Source organism: Salvia hispanica, chromosome 4 (assembly GCF_023119035.1).
Source record: "Salvia hispanica cultivar TCC Black 2014 chromosome 4, UniMelb_Shisp_WGS_1.0, whole genome shotgun sequence".
Classification (NCBI taxonomy): Eukaryota; Viridiplantae; Streptophyta; class Magnoliopsida; order Lamiales; family Lamiaceae; genus Salvia; species Salvia hispanica.
The window spans coordinates 4957623-4976600 of NC_062968.1; the positions used below are offsets into that span (position 1 = coordinate 4957623).

The following is an 18978-nucleotide window of genomic DNA, read 5'->3' on the forward strand; positions in this document are numbered from 1 at the left end:
TAATTTCATTTTGGATTATCGTATCGTGTCAAAAAATTGTCTGACCTAATACTCCCTCCGTCCCAGTTAATTTGGGACACTTTGATCCGACACGGGTTTTAAGAAATCTAATGGAAAGTGTGTTGAAAAAGTTGGTGGGATGTGGGTCCTACTTTTAAAGTATTAGTTTTATAATAAAATGTGAGTAGGAATGAGTTAGTGGAATATGTGGTCCACTAACAAAAATGATCAAAGTGAAGTGGGATAAATTATGTGGGACGGCCTAAAATGTAATACTGGTCGAATTATCTGGGACGGAGGGAGTATCATTTATTCATGCTTCAAAAATCATGTTATAAAGGGGAGAAAATATTTAACTAGACATGTAATTATTTAGGAAACATTTATTATACTACTTTTATGGAAAATTGCATAATATAAATATGGAAATTACTACTATATGGTATATTGCATGTCTATTGATAATAAAAAAATCAAATCATACTAACTCTTGCGAGTATATTCTTTTGGGTATGAATTATGATTATCTTTTTTTCTTATTTATTATGTATATAAATAAATATATTAGACATATAAAGCATGACCATAATTTAATTTTATTTGCAATATTAACCTATTGAGTAAACGTATAATCATGTATATGCAAAAAAAAAAAAAGGATAGAAAAATTACATTATTGGCATACTTATTTTAATTTATATAGAATTTTCAATTATTAGGAAACATACCACTTTCATGAACAATTGCATAGATGGACATTACCAATATATTTTCAGTTTCTATACATATTTCATATTTATATTTGCACTTACTATAATAATAATAATAGCCAAAATGTATCGCAATAAAAAATGTAATCCTAGAGCATTTTTTAATATTATTTTATGTGCATATATACATGATTATACGTTTACTCAATAGTTTAATATTAATAAATAAGAAAAAAAGATAATCATAATTCATACCCAAAAGAATATACTGTGTTAGTATGATTTTTTTTTATTTATTATTAATAGATATGCAATATACCATATAGTAGTAATTTCCATATTTATATTATGCAATTTTTCATAAAAGTAGTATAATGAATGTGTTGCTTTTTGTACTCTTATTTGTCAATAAATAATTGATTGGACACACCACCATACCTCATGGTGCCATGGTGGTGTGGAAGGACCACTGAATATTTTCTCTATAAAGGGCACCCACAATGGTGCAAAAATGGAGCAATACCCTTGGAGGAAGGGTTGCGGGCCATCAGCCACGAGACAGATCATAGCTATGAGTGGGTAATTTGTTCCACACTCACATGTTCGAAATTGCATGGCCTCTCGACCAGTCACGTGTGTGACGCCTGTCGGTCACTGTGCTCCCATTGACTTCATTTTGTCTTTTTTCCCTTTTTCGACCATAATATCTTTCTTAAATTTTATTTTATTTTTTTTCTTTTTTACCAATTTGCAAATGTTAGTATTACTTATTTTTTATTTTTCTATTTATAAAATGTTAGTATTAATTATTTTTCTATTTATATATTTCCTTTATCTCATTTCTCATATCTCATCAATTCGTCTAGTTTTCTTCCAAGTTTTTATATCTCTTCCAAATCTTCTATTTCTACACTTCACGTAACAAAATCAAAGAGCATGAACCCAACCAAGCCCCTCTAAATGCAAGATTTCAACCATCTTTGAAAGCGCAAGAGCCAGTGCTGAACGATATTTCTTTAAGTCATTGACTATTTCTACAATTCGTAGGAAGTATGGTAGAGTGGCTCAAGCAAAACAGATATTCGAATAAAGAAGTTCGAAGCGTTTAAAAAGGATCTCTTTCAAGTACGTGGACGAGACACAAAATAATGAATGACAATGCAAAGTTCTACGACGATATAGACATTGGTCAAATGGAGTCGTCCAGTGGATCACAAAGTAGCAAAAAAAATGAAACTTCAAATCGCTGACGAATCAAAATAACAAAATAAGACATTTCGCAAAGAAGATAAATGATGATATCATAAATCGTTAAGTATAGTGCAGTATGACTTATGATTGTGGTTGTGATAGGGTATGAGATGACACCAACAAAACACCACTTGCTATTCAGCAATATTTTAGTGCGTTCGACTTCATCGTTCAAAAGGGATCTTTCCCATGTATTCTCCACCGCCTCACATTGAGTAATAACTTGACACTCGAAGACAGAAAGCAGACTAAAATTATTTATTAATCACAATTTCAAAGAAACTGTTTCTCACGAGTAAATACATGTATACCGAATTCGTTTTCTCTCTCACAATGTAAATATACAATTCTTTATCTAGCTTCCATGATGCATTTATGCAACCCTCTAACTCAACTGAGAAATGAACTGGAAGCTTTTGGCTCTCCAACTCCCAGCTCATTTTCTTCTAGGCATTAACTACAAGGCAGAACAGAATCATTTGACCAAAAATAAATTGACAAATATCCGATTTTTTCATTTCTTCATTTACCCAGAATACTTGTCTGCTATTTCTCACTCAATGAATACTTGTAGTATTGGATGTTGAAGAATGAACTAATCGACTGCTGCTTTGTTTCTCCAGTTAGAAGGCTTGGACAATCCATCAAAGATTGGGCTAGTCATGGCTGCAGCAGAAAGAGCCTGAAAATCTTGCTTCAAACTCCACTTTGATGTCGGCCATATGGATGACAAGGCACCGTTGTCTGAATCCTGCAAACTCAATACACTTGGCGACTTCTTTACCCCATTAATGTCATCATTTAGGAAGGAATCCCCCAACCCTACAGGAATGGGGTTAAACCCTCCTACTTCACCATCAGCTTCGAGTGACGCTGTACGGCCAGCTGACTTGGGCCTGAGAGCCAAGCCTTTGCCTGTAATAGCTGAAATTGCAGTACCACTATTGTTTTCCTCCTTCAAAAGCTTTTCTGAAGTAAAATCAGCATCAGACTTTTGACGGCGTCTTACCAACTTATCAATCCATTTGGCTGAGCCATTACTTTCAGCTCCTTGTAAGATATCTTGATCAATGAGACTGCCATTCTCTGAATCTAAACAATCAGCTGCACTTTTTGACTTTCTATAATGGCTAAGTGGTGGGTTAGAAATAGATGATTTAAGAAGTGGCCCATCCTCTAGATAATGAGCTCCCCCTTTTTTGTATGTTGCCATTTCACAGCCTTCTCCAGCATCTTTTATGTGTGCTGATTTAATTCCATAATAATCTTGCATCCTGCTCATGGATGGAGAGACTTTCTTTTCGGAAGCAGATTTCAATTTCAATGATGAAAATGAATCAAATAAATCTGAGTGTCTACGACTTGATAATGTCTGTTGAGTATTGCTTGGCCTGCAAGTGGACACCAAATTCAGCTACTTGATCAAACTCTAAACTATATGTTACTGTTTGGTATCACTACGACACTGCTCAACTACAATGCCTGAGCTAGAAAGCTCACACAGAATGGGCACAGAAGAAAAGAAGAGGAAACAGAAGAAATGTAAACTACTGTGTATAGGTTTCCAGGAGGAATAGACTTACTGTTATAGATAATCTATCCTTTAGAATGAGACAAATACAGAGATCAAGTAAGACTAACAGCCTTAAAAATTGAAAACAACCAGTTTCTTCTTCCATTAGATTTCCTCAATTAACCCAACAAACATAGAGATCAGCTAAAAATATCATAGCATGTTCATAAACTGAACACAAAGTATCAGGTTCGATGGCATGATTAGTCCTTGTTCTGACATGAATACCAGATACACTATTACAGTTTGAAATTTGAAAAATTTCAGGAAAGTTAACTATGTATAAGAATGAGAACAAATCATGTACCGCGGAGGAGTCTTGTGGCCATTTGACAAGACAGGCGAAGGGGGATGCCTCCCAGGAAGTGGGATTTGAATTGTCTTAAGGGCAAACATTTGGAGATCTGTCACCAATCCATTTAGCCTTTTTATATCAGCAACCTACGGCAGATATGAAAAATTTTAACAGCGAACACAAGCTTAACAAAGCATTTCGGCTTATTTTATGAAATTCCAACGAAATTGGGAGCGAACCACGAAAACAAGTAGACATTTCCAGCAAGAAGATAGAATTCGAACGATAATATGAGTTTGCAGCCGAATAACTACACGGAGCACAAGCAAAGTACAGAAATCGCACACATAGAAAACTAGAAAGTTCCTAGACGGAGTCGAACAAGTTAATTGGACTATAATCAACTTAGAAAAGGATGATAATAATGAAAAAAAGTATCCATGAATACCTCGACACCGTATTTGATGGCGACGCCGGCAAGCGTGTCGTACTTAGACACGGTGTGGACTATGTAATTTAAACCACCGTTAGCACCGACGGCAACGGCAGAAGACGGCGGAGGAAAAATCGGCACTGATCTCGTCGGCGAAGTACGGTATAATTCGGCACTAGTTTCCTTCATTCCCAGAAACCCCTCTCTCTCCATAATCCCCAAACCGATAAACTCAAAACATAAAAAAATAATTAAACCTGAACTAGCGCCAGAGTTGAAATCCACTCATTCTGAAACTAATCAAAATCGCATACGCATACACCGTTTTCCTTCATCAAATTTCTGTAACGAATTTAGCTGAGCCAGCGTTTGCAGATCTGACTCAGTCTCAGATACTATTGTCAATTTCTCTCTCTCATCTCTACTGTTGCTATATATGGAAGTGGAACTCTATTTCCCTTTTTTATTATTTTAATTTCATTTCTTTTTTCAGTTAAAAATGAATTTAATTTGATTTTTTGTTTGACTTTGAATTTTAGGTAATTCATTATAATCACAATATATGTGTAACTAGCTTCGACATGTATATTAAAATAATGATGTCGAAGCAAAAGTCCAGTATTTGTAGTCAATAATAAATAAAGTAAAAGATTTGAATTCTCACCGAATACATAAGTAGTAGTTAATTATAAAAGAAAAAAATAATGATTGCATTCTAATAAAATAATACAGATGTAAAGTCAAGAATTGTTGCGTTGGATTTTATAAAGTATAGGTGGTGCTTGGCTTCTTACGCCCCACCGACAACTTTCCGCGTTTCAATTTTGTCACAAAATATTATAATAATAACTAATTTACTCATTTTCTTTATTTCAAGATTCTCACAAAATGGTAGTGGTAGTACTGTAGTAGTATATCACAATACACGTTATTCCCAGAATATATTTATTTATCCACAAAATTCAACCAATCATATGCTCAGCTTTAACCAGTTCCCTTCAAACTAAAACATGAAATCAATCCTACTTTATGGAATACATCATTTTCATTCAATAGTTCATGAGATCTAAAGCTATTTCATAAATGAATGAAAATGACTGAAATAGAATTTAAGTAGTACTCAATTGCATAAGAAAATATCACTGCCGACATCATTTTCAAATTTACCAACTAGAGAATTTATTTGCTAATTTTGAAGATATATTTATAGTATAACCTAAATAGCAATAACAATGTTATTCAGTTATGCAAAATAACGGAAAATGGAAAGAGATATGGGCTAAGTTCAGTGCTCCAACTTCATTAAGTAAGGTCTACATCTTCATTTCATTATATTGAATCCTTACAGGCCATCACTCCTACATCATGATATATTTATCCTATTTTTTCCATTTAACAAATTATAAATAAACACAAATATCTATAAACAAAACGAAATAAATTGACAGTTAAAAAGAGATACTATATCTGAATAACTGAGAATAATTTAAGAAGGTATTATAGTAATACACACAGAAAGTATAGAAACAAACAGTAGTGCATTTATGATCATATAAGCCAAAAATGACATACTGATACTATATTAGTACATGCTTAACACAGCCAACGAAACGTCTCAGATTAGATTTATTTCTTCCATTTATAGTTCATTGCCTACTATGCAAAGTGTGTCCAAAATAGCATAACACTAATTATTCTAAGGGCCTTCTAGATAGTATTGCAAAGAAGCTAAGGCATTTCTGGCAAAATTAACGATCCTAGGACCCGAGCAAGCATGGACCACACGTAGAAAAGTCAAGAGAAATTTGTGCGGGGAGAAAATAAAATGAGTAAATTAGTTCGAGGATTCTCGTTAGGCATATATTAACAACTAAATGAAATGAAATCCGCTTAGCATAGTCAGCAGGAATCAAATCCCCACTTTTAAAAACTTAAATATTCAAAACCAGTAACTTTAAATTTGAAACCTATATATTCTGGCAGTGTTGCTTTCACTTGGTGTGCATCAGAGTAGCATAAAAGACAATTGACACAAATTCAACAAAAGCAGGACAGCAGGAAGGGTTTGATTGCAGTAGCATAGATGAAACTGTAGCCTCCATTAAATTTGGATAATAAGATAAATAATTACAAGCGTCAATTAAAATAAGAAAAATGGCTTACACTTTAGGAGTATGTGTACGGGGATGCATTTGTCAGGAAAAAATCTAATATAAACAATCCTGCCAAGGCTCTCCATAGCTGCTCAAAATTCCACATTGTGATCTAGAACTTGATCTAGGTGGATTATTTGGGACAATTCCTCACGCTCGGCAGCCTATAACCAGGAAAAGAGGAAGATGAGAAAACATGCAACCATTCGATTTTTGATTGGATGTGACTAGTTTAAAACAACCAAGCCTAACCACTACATTGGCATAAGTGGGCATGTACAGTAAAGTAGAATCTTATAAAAAATTATTCAGAGAAAAAGAACAGGTCTATATACATCTCTCTACTCACAAAATGATGCCAGATAGTCTTTGTGAAAACAAGTGCAAAACTGTTCAATTGCAAAATTTGCTTGGTATAAGATGAGGAAATGCAATTTAGTCTATGAGCCTTGCCCTGTTACACACCACTTGAGATCCCAATGCTAACATAACAAATATATTTTCAGACATTCTTAGAACTCATTCAGGATCTTCATGCAGCTGGAGCCTGGAAGAATAAAACTTCTCCTTAAAAAAATGGTATGCATCACTATCCAACACCAAAGAGAATATTCCAAAGGGCTGGCATCCAGTCATGATGCAGCTATAAGTGCAAAATTATAAATATCAGCTAAATGGCATCTTCAGTCAGGTAAAACTCGAACTACTTCACTTGTTAATGCTAAATGTCCTGATTCAATGGATTCATCAATTAGTGTTCTAAGATTCTAACAGAGAGAAATAGATGATCTGCTTTAAGCTCCATACTGCCATCCTAAGAACATGATAATCAGGACTGCCAGATTTATATTGAACATATTTTCCTGTTGAACTGATTTATTAATATATAGTTAACACTTAACATGTATTTATATGTTTCTGACAAACGTTTGCTGGGGGGAATTTGGCTAGTCTAACTGAAAGGGAAAAAGACTAACAACTCACCACATATCCAAGAAGTCAGCCTTATACTGGCCTCCAATTGACAGCTAACATGTCCGGCCTACAAGGCATCATTGGAACACCATGAACTGTGACAAATACAGCAAGAGGGTTGAGCAACAACACAAATTGCATTTTTGCAGGTAGCTAAATTCAAAATATCTGCAGCAGTAAGATCACCTAGAATTGGAGGTGCTGGCGGTAGACTATTTGTTCCACCAGGCCGGAAATTAATGGCACTTGCAGGAGCCCTTTCTGAAGGGGGTCCAAAGTAACCTGCTAGAAATCAAAATGCTGTCAAAATGAGTTTCACTAGTGGGGACTTTTCAACTATTTTTTTAGGTGAGAACCAAGATTTAAGTCATTAGTCAATTATGGATAAAAGTTCAGGAAACAGAAGAAACAAGAATACTCCACTTTAGTTCTTGAAAGTGCATACTAACTCAAACTAGAATTTAGGTGCTTTTAGCAGTGCGTGAAAGTTGAATCGTCCAGTTGTTGGTAAAAGGACCACTAATGAGATTTATTTAAATACAACAATAATTTCCTGGTTAAAGAGTCGGAGCTTTTATTATATTCATATGCTTTCTTCTAGATTTAGTTGGTTAACATAAGCCTTTCTAGCCCATAAGATATCTCAAGACATTTCAATGAGGATATACAATATTGAAAGTAAGGCAGAAAATGACTAAAACTTATAATGATAATTTACTTCCGTACAAAAATATAACCTGTACCTTCATGCGAATAAGGTTGACCAGAAAATGGTTGGGCTCCAGCACTCCAGCCCCCACAAGGAAGATCCGCTTTGAAATCATTTACTGGCATCCGCCATTGTTCATCAGTAGAAAACCTCATAGGAACATCAGCATATACTTGCAATGGATAAGGGGGATGTTGGTGCTGGATGACTGTATTTGAATATGAGAAATGGGCAGATATTTGTGGAGGTCGGGCATCAGGATGCAACGGTCTTTGGGAAAATGTTGCAGTACCAGGTGGCAAATGTTGTCTCTGTTGTGAAGCTTGGTGATTAATACATGGATCATTCTGTCCATATTCAACAGACCTTGATGAATTGTATCCAACATGCTCTCGTGCATTGCAGCCTGCAGCTGGAGAGAAGAAAGAGGACTGCTGTGAATATATTTCACCTCTAGGTGCTTCAGTATGGGACCCTTGAGTACTGGAAACCATATGGACAGGCGGATTTCCCTGGAATTACAAAATTCACAATCTTCACATAACTGTAGAGTAACATAACTGAATCAACATAAACTGATAAACATACATGTTCTGGAAGCCACATGACTTACACTGGGTGTGCCACCAATCTCATGATGTAATGGAGGAGGGTGAAAAACTAAAGGCTGAGAAGTTGACTGAACTGGAGACACATATTGGGACATCAATGCAGGTTGAGGTGGCAATGACTGAACATATGGAGGAGGACCAATAGGTGGTGGAGGAATTAGTTGCCGTGAGGAAGGTGGTGGTGGAGGTGGGGGTAATGGTGCAGATGACGATGATAAGGGTGGAGGTGGGGGTGGAGGTGATGGGGATGGGGATAATGGAGGTGGTGAAGCAGGAAGAGGAGGAGTCATGGGAGGAGAGCCAGGTGGTAATGGTGGAGAACCCTCAGGAGAAGGCAGCAACTCAGACATTTCAGAAGCAGATCTAATCTTTATATCAGAATTCGGCTCAGGTGAAGCAATGATAGAGGTGCAATTGACAATTAATATTCTATCATCCTTGTTGTGACCAGAAACGTCTTCCATTTCAAGCTCACCATCAACATCCTCTAATATGCAGTGGCGCCGGTCACTTGGAGTAACAGTGCAGTGTTCAGGATCCTTACTTGCAAGGTTATGCTCAGATGGTGGAGTATCTACACCTTCCTTGTATAACATCGACGGAAAATCATCTTCATCATCATCTTCTTCAAACAAATGAGATGATAGAAACCCAGGCAACTGAAACGTGGTGTTGCTGGAACCAACAGAACAGTAAATGACCATTGTATCCGAAAAATCCAGAATTAAGATAATACATCCAGTTAAGAATCAAGACAAGGCAAACTAGCTACAGCACATGCATAGCTTAATACCCCACGCAATAACTAGAATCCATTCTTATCAATGCTTATAACATATAATCCTCAATCACAAATTCTGTAATAGATAAATGAGTACAACTATGGAGCTCATATATCATTAAACTAAAAAGTTACAAGCCTACTAAAACCATTTCAGAAGTCATGATTTCAATTAGACACGTGCCAAACACAAACCACAGATAATAAAAATATTATAATAGTGAAAACTAGTTAAGCGACTAAGGATTGCCAAATCCCTTACTCTCCCTATCTACCCCTACATTATCTTTTAGAATTTTGACCCAATGATTGGAAAGTGAATATGGTTTTAGGTAAAAAAATGATAAATATGGGTGGGATTGTCGTTCTTGTTTAGGGAAATTTTTCTTGTGCATGAATACTTGCTCAAATGAGATCCTTCTAGTGATTGATGCACACAATTTAATTCTTTTTCTTCCTACATTCACTCTCCCATCTCTCCTTCTGTGTAGGTTTTTTCTTGGAGGCCTGGAGCATTACTAATTAAACTTCTAACTCTTAGGGATTTGAAGTGCTAAGACATATGTGGATCACCTAGATTTTGTTCATTGAGACATAGGTGCATTCAGGAAGCACATAGTCGAGAAGTGTGAGATTCTATTGAAGCCACACAATCTATTTAGTTCCTTGGCTTGAGTGGGGCTCACTATCCTCCAACACCCTCCGACACCCAAAAATGTGATTGAGCGTCTAGTGTAACAAAATTCATCTTGGATTTATAAGCAAGTTAGCAGTTTAAATTCTAATAAACATGCCTAGCTATCAAGAAATCTCCTAAAACAATATGAAATAATACCTCTATATGACATCAGGCAATATATAAATAGTGATAGAAAGACATGCCATAAAATACCACAAACATGTAGAAACACCTAAGCTTAAGCAAATAAGCATGAACAGAGGAGAAGAAATAGAAGATAAAGAATTGCTAGGAGGGCAATGAGTAAACTTCATAGTTTATACCTCCCATACTCATCCAAAAACATGCCTTCCATTTCTCTTATAGGATCGTCGATGGACCGCTCAGCTCGGGAAGGGCGTCTCTGAGAAAATCCTGCAGCTCCACCATCATTATCTGTTCCTAGCTCATTCATGTAACGGCGAAGGACAGATTCTGGAAAAATTTTCCTCTCAAGCCATAACCGCAAGACCTGAAAAAGATTTGCAAATGAACTGTCAAGTACCGAGGGTGCAACTCTGCATAGTTTCCTTCATTTAATATAGTCACCTTATGACATTGACGGCGGTTTTCCTGAGCACCTGCTCCAGGTGGAGCAGCAGCTACTATGAGACGGGGCAATGCCGCTTGAACAACAGGAATATAAGATGCCCCAGCAATTCCTGAAGGTCATTTACAAAGGATTTAGAAATGGATTCACATGAGTGAGCAAGGAAATAGATGATGAAACGGCAGAATTACTTTTTTGAAACAAAAGAACATGGAGTAACAGCCAAAGAAGAAGCAAGCTGGGATGTATGTATTTGACAAACAGCATATGATTATTGTGATAATGATCTGTGCTTAAAAAGCCTTTAACGTCTACCGTAACTCATAAGAGAATGGTGTGGTACAGTGGGATTGCATGTCCCTTTTTGTCTGTGAGAGAAGAAAAGTATTTTGCATAGTAATGTAACTTTTAACAATCCCATACCTTTCTGACTATGAGAGCACTGGGTTATAGAGTCAACCAGAAAAAGGAGGTCCACTTTGCGATGAAAACTTGGCTCATTTGCCAACTTCAGGATGAGAAGTTCTAAAACCTGCAACACATCAGTGGCTCTGTGACATCAGATTTTATGGTTGTATTGCTACCTGCATCTCAATCTAGGTCTAGGCTAACTTTGCAGATGTGGATAATTGGATATTACATAAAATTGTCCTCACATATATAAGCAAAATTACCATACTTAGTAGCTACTTCCAGATTCATTCTTAAGAATCAAATGTCATAATCAGTATATAAAAGCTACCAGTGATACAGGAGTGCCTAGTTTACATTACTAAGTAGAAATCCTGGCAAGTGATATCAACAAAGTAAAAACCTGCAAAAAAGTATTTAAAACTCTTAAAGTGCTTAAGAATGCAAAACCACAAAACTTAATTCATATAGAAGGGGACAGTGATAAATACAGATAGTCTCTAAGTTCAAATCATTTTGTTTAGAATATGTGACTCCTCATTATTCACAGCCTCAAGAACTCAAATCTCGTTGATGTGAGAATAACCAAATTGTTCTTATCACATTCCTTTCCTAAGTCACCATAATTAGAAATTAAAGCCAACAAATACAATAAGGAACAATCAGCTTCTAAAGCTATGTAAACATTCTCTCGGAACCTCTGTTAACAAATCCCTTAACCACACATGTGACAACTTATATTTCCAAGATGGCTGATATCATATCACTAGATTTACCTGGCACGCCGCTACTCCTTAGAAGATCGTAACTACATTATGTTATGCATAAAGAAATAGGAATCAAGTAAAGAAAAAATTCCAAAGGAGAATCTGATTATGTAACTAACCAGATACAATATATGAAATATGATGACACTGGGCCAAGTTCAACCAGGGAAAACTCATCAACAAGACAAATGAAGATACACTGCAGCACTGATGAAGAAATAAAAGTGAAATACAAGAGATGCTAGACACACTTTAACTGTTTAACACATGGGTCAAACATTATCCTGAGAAACAAAATGTCGAATGTCGAATTAGAAGACCAACACAAAAAAATGATCTGCAGTCATGATGTACCTCATTGGCAATCCCATACTTTGCACAATCAATTGCAAGACGAGTTGCACGACCAATGCTCTCTTTGGTCCTAGATAGCGTCTCAATCATCCCTTCAAAAGCATCTCGAACAACAGCTGCCTCAGTACCCCCACTTAAAGAACTCCCCGATGCCTGATGGCCTGAATTCACCCTGCTTTCCTCCAGGTCTTCATTTTCATGTCCACTAGTAGATGGCAACTGGCGAACATCAAAGGAAGGCGAAGTAGTATGGTCTTGCACATCGATTTGAAGTATGTTTCTAGTATCAACAGCTAATGCAGCAGAGGTAGCAGTTGGGTTAAGGCCAAGCATGTCGGCGTCATGAATCAATAGATGCAAAGGATTTCCATTAGGGTTATGCAAGTTTGCTCTTCTCTTTCTCGCCTGAGCAGCGGCAATTAGATTTTTCATTGACATGGCAGAGTCTGAAATCGACAAATCAACCGGCAAATTTAACATGGTGACTTTACCACCATCCAACCTGATAAAGGCAGACCCTGAGACACATAGGTGATAGATATGCAAAAATGAGAAAGATAATTAGATCCAGAAAACCAATAACTTTCTAATTACCTTTCACCGTGTGAGGTAACACTTTTGTCTTGGTTTCCAACTTTATGGATAGAACCATTGATTTGGGAGTCGGGCCTTGAGGTGGTTTTCTTTATCTCAACAGAAGAAGCCGGTTTACTTCTTTCAGTTGCTGTAGCAAGGCTACTGTTAGTTCCCAGTGGAACTTTATTCTGGTTCACACTAGCAGGTGCCTTGGTCAACTGTTTTTTCCGTAAATCAGCTAGTGGTCTGGAAGCAGTAACAGATCGAGGGGACCTCCTGGGAGAACCTGAAACTGGCTTAGCCTCCATTGAGGGGATGCTTTCAGTGACTAGCTGGGGAAAAACGGGAGATAAATGTTTAGCTGATATTTCCTGAGTGCTCTTTTCCATCCCTTGCTGACCAGTTGGTGATAAAGCTTTATTGGATACTTGAGAAGATTGTACCTGATCTTTGAACTCATCCATGAGTGTTCCTGTGTTCCTCACGGCCATATGACCGTTTCCATGTGTCTCCCCACTCTTAGCATTCTTATTTTTGGAATCTGAAACTCGGGGAGTAACAGAAACCTTATGGGTAGATCCTACATGAATTGGAGTTTTAGGTAATTCATCATCCTCATCCTCATCACATAGGCGGACAGCTCTCCTCTTTGCTGGAAGCTGTATGGTTGGAGATTGAACCTTGTTCGGATGCACCAAGCTATTTTTGTGTGATGTAGAGTTTCCCTGTCTATTTTCAGAGTTTGAAGTAGAAGTGGACATCACTCCAAGTGCTAGTCGTTGGCGCTTTGGTGGAGGGAGATCATCTTCATCAGGAGAATGGTTGGACTTATTTGCACTTAGCTGTGCTCTTGAAGATTTGTACTCAACCTTCCCTCCTGATTTTAACCTTTTACCCTCAATGTCATCCATTTTGGGAGGAAGTGATGCTTGATTGGTCCGAGAAGTTTGCTTTTCCTGATCATGCTGGAACTTCATCTTTTTCCTTGAGATTACTTTATTGTTTCCCTCAGTAATGGCTTTAGCATCTACCCGACCATCATCTACCGCTGCTGGATGCTTTTTCCCTTTCAATAACTTTTTTCCTGTCCTTTTACTGCCAGTACCTAAATCTGATCTTGAATTATCTGCAGGATTAATATTTCCACCTGAAGCCTGTTTTATTTGTACACCATCTTCATTGTGTTCACGTGGTATAGCCACATCACTATTTTTGCGCTTTGCACCATCATGATCCATTGCCAGCTTTGGTTGGTGGCCATTCGTCAATGCACTCTGGTCACCATTTGTCTCCTTCACGGGATTAGCAAATTTTGTACTTGACTTATTCCTCTCACCCAAAGATGGATGTGGAGACAAACTATGGCTCGTATCGTTTAACGAGCAAGGGTTGACATTTTGACTATCCATTTCACAAAGTATATCTGAACAATGCTCTGACCCAAAGTCTAGATCACTCGGCCCTTTTCTCTCTAATTTGCAGTTCAGTCCCTCATTATCCCTCCCATTTTCAGAACTAACCTTTGAGGCGTCACCTGCCACTGTATCCACTGAATGTGTCTCAGATGCAAGTTTATCTGCATTGCTATCATCCCTTGCATCACTTAAACTTTTACCCTGTAACTCTTCAAATTCTTCACAAATTTCCTCCACAGCTTGGGCGAAATATTTGACTGTCTTACCCTTGCATCGAGCAGACAGTTTACTCTTGGTATCATTTGTGAACGCTTGGATATCCACAGGAGCGACAAAAGCTCTGTCAAAAGAGAAAGTAAGACCACCAAGTACAATACAAAAAACTTTGTTCCTCACATTATACCAATAACAATCCTATCATTTTCCTTTAAATGTCAAAATAGGTTTAGAAGAATAGTAGACTGACAAGTGTAAGATCATTTCAAGCAAAGTCAATAGATGCTATTGTGATGAATCTAAAAGCATCCTCCAGATCAGATATTTAACTGACAGCAGCCATATGCTGGGGCTAGTTGGTATTAAAGAAAAAAGAGATGAATCACAAACATCAATCACTATATATGATCAATGATAAGTAATGTATATAAACAAGATTTAGAAAAAATTCAAATAGAAGGAAAACATAGTGGAATACACTTGATTTGTGCAAGTAAGAGCATTAGCATAAGAATGTCACAAAAAAACATCATTTAACAGAGCATTACTGATAAAGCAGCTAGTGATTACTTTCAAGTTTTGTACATGTTACCAGGAAAAACTCAATGAATCATAACACAATAAGTGAACCAACCAGAAGGTGCTTTTGTGTCAGTTACTTAGTTTCAATTTGATTCTCGAAAATGTATCAAAATCAGGGACCTAATGGTAATAGTTATACGTGCCGAAAAACATAAACAAATATTGCCAGAATATGATGATTTGACAAGTTTAGACACCAGATGAAAAGTATCAAGCATTCATATCGGTCCAGGATACAAGATCCTTGCGGACAAAAGTAGCTGGGAGATGAAAAACTGCAAGTGGAAATATCTGAAGGGACAGATGTGATTGCACTGTAATAGAAAATACAGCACATGGCTCTTAACATCAATATAGAGTTCATTCATAAAAGGTAAAAAGGGAAAAAGCTGTATACTCAATGTACTCATAAGGCATAATAATTCATAAGTTGAGTCATCATATTCTGAAAAGCTAAAACTAGATAGAGAGAGAGAGCCTAATCTGAATACCATTCTCTGTGAATAGACGATATTATAAATTGCTACATATCATATTCAACCAAGTGACGTGCGAAGAAGACAAATCCTCATTGACGGACACACACACACACCCAAGCTATACCTAAGTTAGGTCCAATTACACCAGTTATGAACATCAATCCGAGATGTTCATTAAAAAGTTAATCTACGAAAGCACTCCTAAGCTTCCACCAGAAGAATCAAAAAATGCACAGGAACTGATAACTAAACTAATTTTATTATAAGATAACAAGAGGCAGCTCATATAAGGCTTGCATGGTTGAAACCTGGTGTTGATGATATATGGTGAATTTTTTGCCTTTCTTTGTTAAAACTCACCAAAAAACGGTTGGAACAAAACCAATGCTTTCATGATCTTAGGTTGATTTTAAGCTTTTGTCAGAGTACAATGCATGATTAGGCCAAACACAATTCTTCCTAAACGAGGGGCGGTATCGCAATTCTTCTTGAAACTGCAGAAAATAATTGGCACTTAATATTTATTTCCTTGATTGAGAACCAAATCAAATATACAATAGTTTTCCAGAAACATAAGCAACACCCAAAATTTCCAAATTCTCTCTCTTAACTACTTGGCAGACTATTAAGCTCCCTGTAGCTTGTTCATATGTTTACCTCCTATAATGTCATGTCCATTGCTACACAAAGGCCACAAAACTCCTAGATCACCCAGTTGATAAGAATCATAATATCACCCAGCCAATGACCAACTGTTTTAAAACAGGTTGACACTACAAAGAAACTTTCTCAATAAGAAGATAACAGGCCTTGCAACTTGGAGCACAGGCACAGTTCATTTTTTCAAGTATTACAAAAACTCAAAAAGGTATTCTCCCAAAGTAACTGTAGGTTTAAGTATTCTCAAAGTAATTGTAGGTTTTATAGAAATAAAGATAAGCTCCTAATGATCTCTAGCCATTAACTCCACTAATACATGCATGAAGAAAATAAGAGAAAGTGCTCACATCTCTTCTGTACCAAAAAATTGCACGAAATACTTTTTAGGGTCCGGAGCATGCTTCCAGTCTTCAGGTCTGCTAATCTGGAATTTAACACCATGAAAGGCCAATCAATGAAAACTGGAAGCAATTAACATAGACAAGACAAATCTCAAGTCACTACAATCCATAGTTTGAATAAAATTTGCACGCATGACAATACAACAGAAAAGCATATAACATTGTCACCAAATGCTCATGAGAAGTACAATGGCCAATATCAAGAGTAGAATCATTTACAAATACATATATAATATATATATATATACATAGTAGAGGGTTCAAATTAGTCTCTTTCGTATGGTTTGTTGGTTCCCATCATCCCATGTGTAATTACTATTTACTGAATCTGTTGTGTAAAATTTAAATAACTGAATCTGTTGTGCAATTTACTGTAATCGCAAAAAAATGAAATTTTCTTAGGTTCGAATTATGGAGGTCGCGATTTTTCCCTTTCCAGTGCAGTAAATTATGCAACAGCTTCAGTAATTTTACGTCTAGGGCAAGTTTGATATCTGGGTAATGCCAAGGAAATGAGTGCTAACTTATTATTTTTCACTGTTTGATACTATGGTTTTTATTTCTATGCAGCCCGCAAAAAGCCACAGGCCTGATAAAGACCGAGTAATTGAGCTTGTGTTTATGGCAGTTACCTTTTCCTAGCAGTTTGGTCTGGTTATTTTCTTGTTTTGGGAAACGCATCCAGATAAGGAAGTCTAGTTCATTACAATTTCGGTGCGAGGAATTTTGCGCAATCTTCTAGGGTAGGGGAACAGAATAGTCATGAAATAAGCACAATTAATCGAGGATAAAAAAAGTCCAATCACAGAAAACACTACTAGGCTTTCTCAGGTATTAAACAAGAAAAAATAAAAGGTTTTTCCCACACTAGCTTGATGGGCTATCTCAATTTTTTTGTAGGCCTAGTTTCTTGGTTCCATATCAAACAATCCCTTACTGTAGTGGATTGATATACTAATGATAAGAAGGGGACTTATAATAATCACCCCATAATCCATATATATGTATATACATATATGCGCTGAAGTGCAAAGCTTAAAAGTAGACGCATATTTCATTATCCCAAAACTGAAGTTTACAGATGATCAGCATATACTAGCTCAAACAAAAAAACTTTAACAGAAACAAAATACTAAAGGCATTGAAAACCAACCACCATAAATGTGGTACCTCGACGAATACACATCAAGATAACCCTCTCATCAACCCTAACCCTAAATCCCTCCACTTATATTTCGCTCTAAACCCTAAATCGTTTCCCAATTTACATGCCGCCCCATGTTATATATGTATACAAGTAATCCTCTAGAAGAAGTATCAAACCTCACACTCTGCAACACCAACTGACCCCCTAGACTAGTATAAACTCATCCATGCTATCCTCATATGCATTACCTACATCAAGCAGACTGCTTGTAATACATCTTTAATTCTCAATAAAAGGGATTAGCTAATTGAATGCGATGACAATGAAAAATCAAAATTCCCACAACGATAAATTCCTCAAAACGCAACATTTAAACAAAATTAAGCGAAAAAAATATGTAAAAATAAATAGAAGAGAGGGATTAAACGTTAATCGCTATGTACCTTGGCAGGCCAGGCAGGAAATCCCTTGACCTTGGCAAGAACGAGATCTCCCAAACTCAATTCGCTCTTCGTTTTTGCCCCTTTCCCTCCGCGCTTCCGCCCGGGAGCCATGCTCCCAACCAGGCCACGGCCCCAAAAGAATTTTGCGCCGCTTCCTCCTGTGATTGAGCAAGAACCGGCGGCCCCAATACACACAAGTTAACAAAAGTCGTAGTTCGCCGGGACGACGTCAGTTTCCGGCAGTCGGGCGCCGATCAAAAGGACAAGGAAAAGAGGTGATTTTTGTACGTTAACAAAGAGAATATTGAGAATGGAGTAATGGATGACAGTACAAAATATAGGCGGTTTGGTGAATAAACATTCGAATTATTTATGGAGCTCTCATAAATACACCCATTGATAGGTCATAGGATTCAACAGAATTTTAATTTTATATAATCAAATTTAAGTTAAATAATGGTTCATTCGATTAAAATGGAGTGTAGATCTAGGTTTCTCTGTATACATTAGATGGGTAAAAAAATTAGGTCTTTTTAAATTAATACTCTCTCCTTCTTGGAAAAATATAACTATTCTTTTTTTTTTTTAGTTTTGTCTCTACCAATTTTTTTATTTTAAAAATATAAAAATATATTCTCTCTCTACTTAACGTACAAATCGTCTTAAATTTTGTATCACATGTAACATTTACTTTGTGACCGAGAGATTATAAGATTAACAAAAATTTATCATCTAATGTTTGGATTAGTTAACACATTAATTAATTTC

General features: G+C 36.6%; 3 protein-coding genes across 6 annotated transcripts in view; all 3 read right to left on the reverse strand.

The window, feature by feature from the left end:
* LOC125220218 (MAP3K epsilon protein kinase 1-like) overlaps window positions 1-1277 on the reverse strand; it is a 15223-nt gene extending 13946 nt beyond the window's left edge. Inside the window, exon 1 of the mRNA XM_048122382.1 lies at window positions 1149-1277. Within this exon, the coding sequence (XP_047978339.1) occupies window positions 1149-1277 (129 nt within the window). The remainder of the gene's footprint in view (window positions 1-1148) is intronic.
* Window positions 1278-2200: 923 nt separating this feature from the next.
* On the reverse strand, window positions 2201-6513 carry LOC125222761. The gene is made up of 4 exons (XM_048125552.1): window positions 6426-6513; window positions 4278-4493; window positions 3842-3975; window positions 2201-3352 (listed from the first exon to the last, which is right to left on the reverse strand). The coding sequence occupies exons 2-4, from the start codon at window positions 4473-4475 to the stop codon at window positions 2557-2559; spliced, it is 1128 nt and encodes a 375-aa protein (XP_047981509.1). The 5' UTR covers window positions 4476-4493; window positions 6426-6513; the 3' UTR covers window positions 2201-2556.
* Window positions 6343-18547, reverse strand: LOC125222754 (ENHANCER OF AG-4 protein 2-like). 4 transcript variants are annotated; one of them, XM_048125541.1, is made up of 13 exons: window positions 18211-18547; window positions 16567-16643; window positions 13311-14622; window positions 12886-13199; window positions 12292-12793; window positions 11183-11291; window positions 10759-10871; window positions 10494-10681; window positions 8713-9385; window positions 8134-8611; window positions 7577-7675; window positions 7400-7485; window positions 6343-6579 (listed from the first exon to the last, which is right to left on the reverse strand). In XM_048125541.1, exons 1-12 carry the CDS (start codon window positions 18319-18321, stop codon window positions 7421-7423), a joined length of 4041 nt encoding a protein of 1346 aa, XP_047981498.1. In that variant the 5' UTR covers window positions 18322-18547; the 3' UTR covers window positions 6343-6579; window positions 7400-7420. The 4 variants fall into 4 exon arrangements, with proteins under 4 accessions (XP_047981498.1, XP_047981497.1, XP_047981496.1 ...); XM_048125540.1 differs by having other exon boundaries at window positions 7577-7672; window positions 12886-14622; XM_048125539.1 differs by having other exon boundaries at window positions 12886-14622.
* Window positions 18548-18978: the final 431 nt, after the last annotated feature.

Bases quoted from the DNA above. Each gene is read 5' to 3' on its own strand.
- LOC125222761 (XM_048125552.1), bottom strand. From the start codon at position 4,475: ATGGAGAGAGAGGGGTTTCTGGGAATGAAGGAAACTAGTGCCGAATTA. The intron at 3,976-4,277 runs GTATTCATGGAT...TATCTGCCGTAG, and splicing joins CCATCAAATACGGTGTCGAG to GTTGCTGATATAAAAAGGCT. The intron at 3,353-3,841 runs GTACATGATTTG...GTCCACTTGCAG, and splicing joins GGCCACAAGACTCCTCCGCG to GCCAAGCAATACTCAACAGA.
- LOC125222754 (XM_048125539.1), bottom strand. From the start codon at position 18,321: ATGGCTCCCGGGCGGAAGCGCGGAGGGAAAGGGGCAAAAACGAAGAGC. The intron at 12,794-12,885 runs GTAATTAGAAAG...TGCCTTTATCAG, and splicing joins GTTACCTCACACGGTGAAAG to GTTGGATGGTGGTAAAGTCA. The intron at 9,386-10,493 runs GTATAAACTATG...TGTTGGTTCCAG, and splicing joins TTTTTGGATGAGTATGGGAG to CAACACCACGTTTCAGTTGC.